We start from the raw sequence: 9,547 nt of genomic DNA on the forward strand, positions 1-9,547 counted from the left end.
TCCTTTTCATTTTAATGGTGTTGAATAACGATAAAGAGCTTAGCCAGTGTCTTGGGTCTTTTTTCTGTGCACAAGCTCACCTTTAAACACCAATGAAAGCTGACATGGTGTAGTCTCCCTTAATGTACATGCTTACTAATCCTTAAAAAAGAACAGTAAAGCATCAAAATATAACAAGAATATTTCTGTATGTAGCTGCGTATAAAGGAGTTCCCCAAGATTTTGGAGTGAAGGCACCACAAGTCATTAGTACATAAGCAACACTTACTTCAATGGGGAAAATTCTCCTTTGCTTTGTAGCTTCTGTTAGAAGATTTGGATCCAGACGTGCAGCAAACCCTCGACAGTGACTCTGACAGTGGCCAGGGCAGCTGTGAAGCAGCCTCTCCAGGTGGCATCAGCAAGGGGATGGCAGCTCTTGAGGACAGAGGTCTGTAAGGGTGGGGGTTGCTGCATTTGGGGGTGCAGTTTGTGTTTTATAAATACCTTTCCAGGAACTTGTTGCTGCTTGACCTGTAGGAATCCAAACTGCTGGGCTTGCTGCTCAGAATGTGGGCAGACATCCTTAAATCTCTGAAAAATGAATTCTGAAATACAGGAAGGGAGATGGTGAATGGGGTGTGAGTGTCTTAATTGCTTCTTTCCTTTTGTGGTACTCTTCATCTATGTGCTTGATTGCTTAGTGTGGGTTTTATCACTCTCTCAGGGCAAGTCACTGGCCTATCAGTGAAGGGTTTTCAACTTTGCTCTTTTGTTTTTGTAGGTTAAAAACCTACAACATAAACTTGATTCACTTAAACTGCTCCACAGGGAGAAGTGGGTTCTGCAAATTTGAGTTGCAGCTGATTTCCTACAGATGTTGGCATCTGTGAAGTGTAGCAGATCTGTAACTTTAACTGACTTTTTGTTAATTAACTGGTGGTGTTTTCCTTGCCATAACATTCAGTGCTTCTCTTCCTATATCTTGTCAGATTCAGAGGAAGAGTTTTTTGTACGTAAAAAAGCAAAAAGCAAGAAGATTCTTCAGGACAGTGAGAGTGAAGATGGAGAAGATGGTGACTCTTTTGTGCAGGGTGATGGTCTGGGTGAAGACAAGGAAAATGAAGAGGAGAAAGGGAATGGGATTGTCCAGAGGAACAAAAAGTCTCATTGGATTCGTCAGGGTCTGCCAGACAGTGAGGACAGTGACAGTGGTGACCAACTGCAGGGTGAAAAGCTTGAAGCAAGCAGAAGGCCTGGCCTGCCTGACAATGAATTGGAAGAGGAGAAACCCCTAAAATCTGGGAAAAAGTACAGAAAGCACAAACAACATAAACAGGATTCTGAACAAGAGACAGAAGAAAAAGCTGGAGGAAAATCAAGAAGAAGAAAGGAGAAGGAGAAGAGAATGGAGACCCTCAAACAGCTGAAAAAAGAAAAGAAGCCTCGAGCAAAGGTATTTATTTTGGCAGAAAATCCCAGATGTTTTCTCAGCTAAGTCAAATTTATTCCTGCATCTGGTTATTGGGTTTCAATGCTTTGGCATCACTGGTGTCCCCATTCCTGAAAATCCACAGCAAGCCATGGAACACCAGTTTCAGCTGCACAGTACAAACCCTAATGCCTGATGATGAACAGCAGTGCATTTCTTTGAGGTCTTTGGGGGTTTATTACATGCATAAATAGCTCTGATGGGTAGTTCAGCTTTTTTCTCTCTTGCTAGCTTCTGGAGGAAGCTTTGGGCTGCTGTCAGGTTGGAATTCTAGGCTAAAGAAATGGCTGCTTGGGAGGGTGCCCATTGTTGCTGTTTGTAAAGTGCATATTTCAAGTGTTCATTGCTTCTCCCTGAGCCATTTTGGTTTTCAGTGATGACTGACATTCCCTGCTTACAGACCCAGGGGCACTGCTCCAGGAATGTGCTGTGAAGTGAGTGTGACTGGCTCACAGGACACAGATGCTGGGTTAAAGATGGCATTTACCTTTTCTGACCTCTTTCCTCAAGAGTTTTTGGCAGTAATCTTAATGCCAAAGAACTGGAGGGGGCTGTGTGAAGGGAACTGCACAAATGCTCTGTTCTTCTGGCAGCAGGTGGATGGTGGGGAGCAGTATCCTTTTAATGACAGTGGATGTCTTCTGGATGACAAAGAACTGTTTGATAATGGCCTAGAAGAAGAAGATGGTTGTGGCCCAGAGGATGAAGAGTCGATAGAATCGATACGAGCCTCGGTGAAAAACAAAATTAAAAAACACAAGGTAAGACTGGACAGCAACAGAAGGTTCCTGGTGAGTGGGGAGTGTTGTACCCAAGCATGTGCTGGCACTTCCTGGCAGTGGTGGAGTTCTACTGCTATGAGAGAGGAGAGAATAGTCCTGCTTTTTGTTCTTAAAGGTGGAGGGATGTTGTCCTGGAAAGTTACAAAGATAATGCTGTAGCAGGAGCTCTGGAAATCTCCTGCAAGTGTTGTGCAGGATTTGTGTAGCTTTATGGGAATAATTGCTGGTTTTCCTCACCAATGAGTCTGTACAATTATTTTTTCACTTGTTTGCCCTTGGTAGTGTCTGTGTATCTAGACAAATAATTTAATCTGTTTATGCACTGTAGACCAAAGAACAGTTTGAGAGTGAAGGCTACAAACATGTCTTTGAGGAGGAGGAGGAGGAGCCTGTACTAAAAGAACCAAAAAGGAAGGTGAGGTGTTCTTCTTTTTAAAGCTCTCCATTGTCTGTTCTAGTGACTCAAATATTTTCTATATGCACACTGTCCAATGTTTTTGTTGATCTGCTATTTCTAGTATTTTCTTTTAACTGGCTGCCTTATTCTGTGTTCTAGTTACTCGAATGTTTTCTATATTTCTATATAGAATGATTTCTATATGCACTGTCCAATGTTTTTGTTGATCTGCTATTTCTAATATTTTCTTTTAACTGGCTGCTTTATTCTGACTTTCTGCTTGAAAGGGGAAAATAAGCTTTTTAGAATGTATAGATAGAGTCCCATATTTTGTTTTCTGACTTCAGGATTCTTTCTTTTCTTTCCTTAAGGAGAGGAAAGCAGCAAGGTTAAGTAAAGAAGCCATTAAACAACTACACAGTGAGAGCCAAAGACTTATTAGAGGTAAAACTTAAATTCTTTCTATGTAGAGGGGTATAAACTATTAAGAAACTCAGGGGATAAATTGAATTTACCCAAAAGATTTGAGCCTTCTTTCACCTAGTGTGAGTTAAAGTTGAAGATGGTTCAAGACCATTTCCATTCAAGGACCTGTTAAAAGATATCTTTGTAACTAATGAAGACAAATCACTGTGCAAACACTTCAGCCTGTAAACTTGTGTGTAAAGCTAGTGAATATTCAGAGAGTTGGATAGGCCTGTAATAAAACTGGAACTGGTCCTGCCATTCTGATATCAACATCACAGTTCATTTCTTAATGAATCCAGGGACCTGTTGAAGATTTGGTCTTCAACACTGTTGCTGTTGGGAACTTTCCCAAACAGCAGCATTTGCTGTACTTGAGTTTGAACTGTGCTGTCTGTGCCTAGTCAGATGTCTTTGCAGAATACTTGTCAAGCCTCTTTGAATTTCAGAGATGTCATCTGAGGCATTTATTTGATGTTTTAAATTGTCTTTCACTTCTTTCCCTGCTAGAGTCATCTGTGTCTCTCCCATATCATGTGCCTGAGGCCAAGAGCATTCATGACTTCTTTAAGAGGAGACCTCGACCAGTATGCCAAGGAAGTGCCATGGCACTGCTGAAGTAAGGGCCTGAACCTTCCTCACTGTTTTTCCATAAATTTTGAGGCTATCCCAGCTTTGGTTTTGAGCATAACCAGACTTTCACATGCTAAAGGCATTGCATGATGTGCACACCTGCTCTCTGTACAGTCACAGCTTCTTTGTGTGTTTAATTTTAGCTGTTGTTTGGACTGTAAAGTTTTAGGAAGGAACTTTGTTAGGCTCCTTTATTTCTGTGAACACCTGGAAGTGAGGAGCATGTCATTGTTAACATAAAGCAACACTGCTTGATACAGTTGTATTACTGAAATAATCAGGGCCTGGTAGTAACTCCAGATGAAGTAATGTGCTCCTGCTGAGTTACTTCAGTGTGATTTACAGTGGACCTCAACATTTTACTTTGACTTTCCTTATCTCCTCAGAATGAAGCTTTCCAAACTTCTGTCCCTCACCTCTTCCTACACGTTCATGATAATTAGAAAATTCTTTTTCTCTGAGTTTGTTCTCAGCCTCTTCTCCCCTTTCACAAGAGCCATGGGTGATATTTCTTTCTGCCTCCATTAGGTCCACTAAATACCAGCTTCCCCTAACTGAAGAATCTGCAGACCCCAAGAACTTGAGCACGGGTTGCAAGGATGGGCAAACAGAAGGTGATCAATCAGCAGCTAATGAACCAGAACCAAGCCTTGGCAGAGACATTGATGCTGCTGTGAACAAGCCTCTTGCTGATGTAGAGAAGAACTTGTCAGAAGAAGGTGCTGATTAGCTGAGGCAGGACAGTGATGATTCTCATACAGCTGGGACTGGAACTACTGGTGATACAGAACAGCAGCACTCCAACTTCCTAAGCACTGAACAAAAAGAGAATGACATTTCTCTGGCAGTTGGAGGAGATGCCCTTGAGCAAAGAGGAGAAACAGCACCAGACTTACAATGTGACAAAATCAGTCAACAAGTGGGGCCTGGATCAGTGGCACAACCTGGAAAAGGGAGGAAATCCAAGCTGGATAAGCTCCGTGAGCTGGGAATAGACCTGTCCATCAAGCCAAGGATCTGCTCTGGCAATGAAGCCTTTATAAACCTCGATGAGTCTGATGCAAATAAAGGTATTGCTTTTGTTGTAAGCCTGTCTCTTCTCTCCATGTAATTAGTTAGTCTGACTTGAGCTGGAAAATCTCTGAGGAAGGTGCTGATAGTAGAACAGTCAGGCAGGTTCCCTTGCTGGTATGGATTCTTTGCTCAATGTTGGTGTCCCTTTCAGCTGATGTTTAAAAGGAAATTCTGAGTCCTTTGTGTTGGAGAGCCTGAAGGAGAGCTCAGTGATCCCCCTTTAAAGATGAATATTTTGTATTAATTTTGCTTTAGAGAGTTGTGTTGGTACTTAAAACATGTGGGAGCACCCCTTCAAACTGATTCAAAAATATTATCTAATAGCAGTTAAGGACAAGTTAGAGCAAAAATATTCTGTAATGGTTTGTTTTATTAGGCAAATAGAATGAGTTTGCAAATGTTGAAATATTAAAGGTTTAGAGTTTAAATGACTTCCTTGAAAAAATAATCTCAAGACCTGCTGTGGATAAAACTTTTAACACTCTGCTTTAAAATGCTATCAAATTAAAATTGCATTTTGAAATGTAATTACTGTGTATTTAAAGAACTGGAAGCCTTGAAAGCACGTTTCCTGAAGCACACTCTGAAAACATCAAAAGCCAAAGCTGAACGGACCATAAACATGAACATTATCCGTAAGGAGACTACATCTGAAGGGAAGGAGGAGCTGAAAGCAGATGTGGTACCAGCAGTGTTGGCTGCAGAGAGCCTGGAGGAAGCAGTCCACACAAAGCCAGGTCGGTTTGGGAGAAGTGGTGATGGTTTGAGTTTGAAAAGAGACTTTTTTTCCTCTCTCATCTGCCCTTTTCCAGTGCTGCTCTGTGAAATAGAGGGAATCTCATGAAGGGATGAAGGGATCTCATCTGTGAAATTGGTGCCTGTGTTCCATCTAATGGGCAGCCATGTTTTAAAAAGAGAATCTTGACAGTCCTTTTGGATAGCACTTGCCAGTGTAGGACAGCCTGAGTCAGATCTTTGCAACTGGCTCTCTGGATTTCTCCTGATTTTACCATACCAACATTTTATATGTAAACACACCCAGGCTGTGGTTTTCCTGCAGCCCTCTGAATGTCACTCAGACTCTTGTGGACTGTTACCATTTGCTAGATCTCTCACACTTCCTTATTTCTACCCTGTGGTTTCTAATGGAGCTGTATGTGTGTGCAAACAGAAACACATGTGGGATGTGACCTGCCCTTGTATCCACTGAAAGAAATAGATTATTTGGTTCTATGGGCATGTGTTATTTTCAGCTGCTCTTCATTGTTTCATGTGCTGGAGCACATCTGCTCATGGCAATGGGATGCTCTCCTCTCCCTCAGAGTGCAGTGCTGGTGGTGTTGGTGGGTAAAGAGGAATGGTGGCAGTTCCTCAGGTTGTGGTGTCTTTTTGAGCTCAGTGGAACTGCTCTGCCTGGCAGATCGAGTCACAGGAACACTGAAAACAGAGTGTGTTTTTGAATTCCTTTTTGTGTGTGTGGTTATTAGGTTGGAAGCTTGAAGGCAGTGAGGTTGAGGGTTTGCTGTAGAACACCTGCTATGCTAATTTGCTGCTCTCTGTGCAGGGGAGAAGCTGCAGGTGCTGAAGGCCAGGCTGCAGGAGGCCATGAAGCTCCGCAGGACCGAGGAGCGGCAGAAGCGGCAGGCGCTCTTTAAACTGGACAACGAGGACGTGGAGGAGGAAGAGGAGGAGGAGGAGGAAGAGATGACAGATGAATCTGAGGAAGAGGAAGAAGGCGATCTCGAGGTCTGTATGCAACATTTTTACATAACCTAGTCAGCTTCTCAGTTCTGCTACCTCTCCCCAATGAAATGACTTTCGCACACTATTAATATTAGGGAGGTTGCCAAGAATTCTTCCTAAAAGCTGAAAAGTTTCCCCAGTTGGCATGTTCAGGCTTTGGATTGCCTAAAGCTGAGTTTTTTTGTATTTTATTCTGTTTGTCTAAACAGCATTAAAACCAAATCTAACAGTATAAAATATTCTGATGCCATTTTTCTCTTTCTATATATCCTCTGCTCATTGCCAGCAGGGGACAAACTGAGGTCACCTGCAAGATCTGGGGTAGGGTTTGCTGTGACCTCCCCTTTTTAAAAAGGATCAGAACAGCTTGGCTCTTTTGGGCAGCCCTGTCACTTGTCTCAGTGGGATAGGTGCATGTAAGAACTGTGAATGTTCCTTGGCTTCATCTTCCCTGGGTTAAAACGTGCTCTGGAAGAGCATGCAGGGAAGCTGGGAGTTCAGGGCATTAATCACCACTGCTCAGCTCTGTTTGGGGATGGTTTTTAGAATGCAGGATTTCTGCTTGGCGAAGCAGAGGAGGAGGAGGATGAAGATCCAGAAGAGAAACATGTTGAAGATGGTGGTAAAGAAACCGACAAAGAATCTGTGGATGAAGAAAAGCTGGAGAAATCTGTGCACTGTGATTCTGTTCCCAAACCACTTTCCACAGAGTCTACACTGATGCTTTTTAAGGACAGCTGCTCAAAAATGGGGTAAATAAACCATGCTTTAAAAGTGATGCCTGAGCCATTTCAGATTTGATCAGTACATGTAGGTGTTTTGAAGTACTTCTTTAGAAGTATTTTTTTCTGTGTTCCAGTAGTTATAAGTGCCTTCATACATAATTTCTTAGTGACTGTAATTATGTAGTGGAATAATCTTTCTTAATCAAAGGGTATGAGATTGTATTTCTGTGTGTTACCTTCTCTTGCCATTGGATTTGACAGACAGTAGCAATTCATTTTGTATATATCAGCAAATACCTTTTATTTAATAATTTGCAGATATTCTCTTCCTGATGAGAAACTTGAAATAGAAGAAGCTGCAGACAAAGGACCTACCAAGTTAGGTACAGTAGAACCATTATTGTAGCTAATGTTTTTTTTACATATAGAAGTTTCTATTTGAGATTAGTATTAAATATTTTATTTCATCACCTGTATAATTATACAGTATAGTTATAAAAGTTTAGACTGAAAAAAAAGGGAGGGCTTGAAAAACCAGAGGAAGATGAAGTTCAGAATACTGGAAAAAATATAGATTTATAGAAAACAGAAATGAATGAGGAGATTTTTAGTAAAAAGGTGGTTTTGTTTTTTCAGAGGATGAGGATTCCTTCTCCTTGCCAACACTGGGGAAGGAGAACAGCCACAACAGCAGCTTTGAGCTGATTGGCTCCATGATCCCCTCATATCAGCCCTGCAACAAACAGGCCTCACGTGGAGGGAACTTATCTGCAGCAGGAGACTTCAGGTCACCTTCCCCAGGTTTTTTCAAAACAAGCTTTATCAGCTCTGCTTCCAAGGTGAGGTTCTCAGTCCTCTTCCTCTTGTATATTAACCCAGCGGGCAGTGAATGAATGTTTCATCCTCACTGTCAGATCTATCAAAAAAATAATACCAGAAAGGATCAACTATCCAAATGCTTTCATATGAGTGAGATTTCAGGACAGCAAACTGTCCCAGGAGTTTAAAATGTCTTTGAATTGGAATAGATAAAAATTGTGTTATAAAATCTTATATTCTAAAATATCAAAGAAAAGTTGGTACAGTCTGATTTTATATCTAAAATATGTACATGATAAATATTTTTCTAAGCATACTTACCTGGGCTACACAACATCTGATGTATCTGATGTTTGGTGAACTCTTATGGTTTATCAGAGCAGTGTGGATGTTCTTGAAATGGTGTTAATCCTTTAAAATAGTTTAAGTTTTATCCCATTCTCCATTTTGAATTCTAGACTTGCAAAACAAATAACTTTTTGTATTTTTGTATTCCTTTGACTAGAGCTCTGGAAAGATTTCTGAGCCTTCTCTTCCCATAGAAGATTCCCAGGACATGTACAATGCCTCTCCTGAGCCTAAGAGTTTATTCCCAGGTGCTGGGGAGTCACAGTTTCGATTTTCTCTGGAAGATGACACTCAGAGCCAGCTGCTTGATGCAGATGGGTAAGTAATGGGTGTAAAGGATGGTGGTTTGTGCCCTTTAACAGCAAGAGGACATACAGACCAGCAAGTTTTCTAACTGCAGACTTTCTTTCAGGTTCTTGAACGTTGGACAGCACAGGAATAAATACCAGTCCTCAAAGCATCAGCTGTCCCTGGCCAGCATGGATGAGAACGCCATGGACGCCAACATGGGCGAGTTACTGGACCTGTGTTCTGGGCAGTTCAGCAGCCAGGCTGGAAGTGTTCCAAATCCCAGCAGCAGCAAAAAGCAGAACATGGAAGAATTGCTCAATCTTTGCTCAGGAAAATTCGTATCTCAGAGTATGTCCTGAATTCTGTGTTTAGCTTTGCTGGTCACTTGGTTTATAAGCTTTATGCTGAAGTAGCTTTTAGTTCTGGGCACTAATGCAGAATGTGGGACTACTGAGAGCTCTGACAGTTTGTCACCTTTGTGGGACCATGCTAACTATCCTTTCCCTCATGCTCTCTGACACTTTAAGAGTACAAATATATCAGTCTAATTTGCCATCTTACTGGTTTTTTTTGTAGCAGGTTCTCCAACATGGGCATCTTCATCTTCCAAAGCAGAAAAAGACAGTGACATGGAAGATCCAATGGCAGAGGCTCTAGCACTGTGTTCAGGCTCCTTTCCCACAGACAGGTTAGCATTGATCTTACTAAAATTCACAAAACTATAGTGGTAGTTGTCTTGTTTCAATCTTAATGTGTTTTCTTGTTGGACATCAATTCAAAATGCTGTAAGCAAGCATGG

The 9,547-nt window shown here is 41.6% G+C and overlaps 1 protein-coding gene across 1 annotated transcript; it reads left to right on the forward strand.

Moving 5' to 3' along the window:
• Positions 1-300: 300 nt before the first annotated feature.
• Positions 301-9,436, forward strand: CLSPN (claspin; the record flags this gene model as incomplete). The annotated part of the gene is given in 15 exon segments (XM_008944336.1): positions 301-430; positions 972-1,436; positions 2,060-2,232; positions 2,582-2,668; positions 3,022-3,094; positions 3,626-3,734; positions 4,277-4,818; positions 5,368-5,559; positions 6,387-6,568; positions 7,112-7,317; positions 7,609-7,673; positions 7,927-8,129; positions 8,615-8,775; positions 8,870-9,096; positions 9,328-9,436. Coding segments are annotated over 15 exon segments (2,924 nt in total), but the record flags the coding sequence as incomplete, so codon positions are not given.
• Between the last annotated feature and the right edge of the window lie 111 nt (positions 9,437-9,547).

This window comes from Merops nubicus, unplaced genomic scaffold (genome assembly GCF_000691845.1).
Source record: "Merops nubicus isolate BGI_N331 unplaced genomic scaffold, ASM69184v1 scaffold14287, whole genome shotgun sequence".
Taxonomy (NCBI): Eukaryota; Metazoa; Chordata; class Aves; order Coraciiformes; family Meropidae; genus Merops; species Merops nubicus.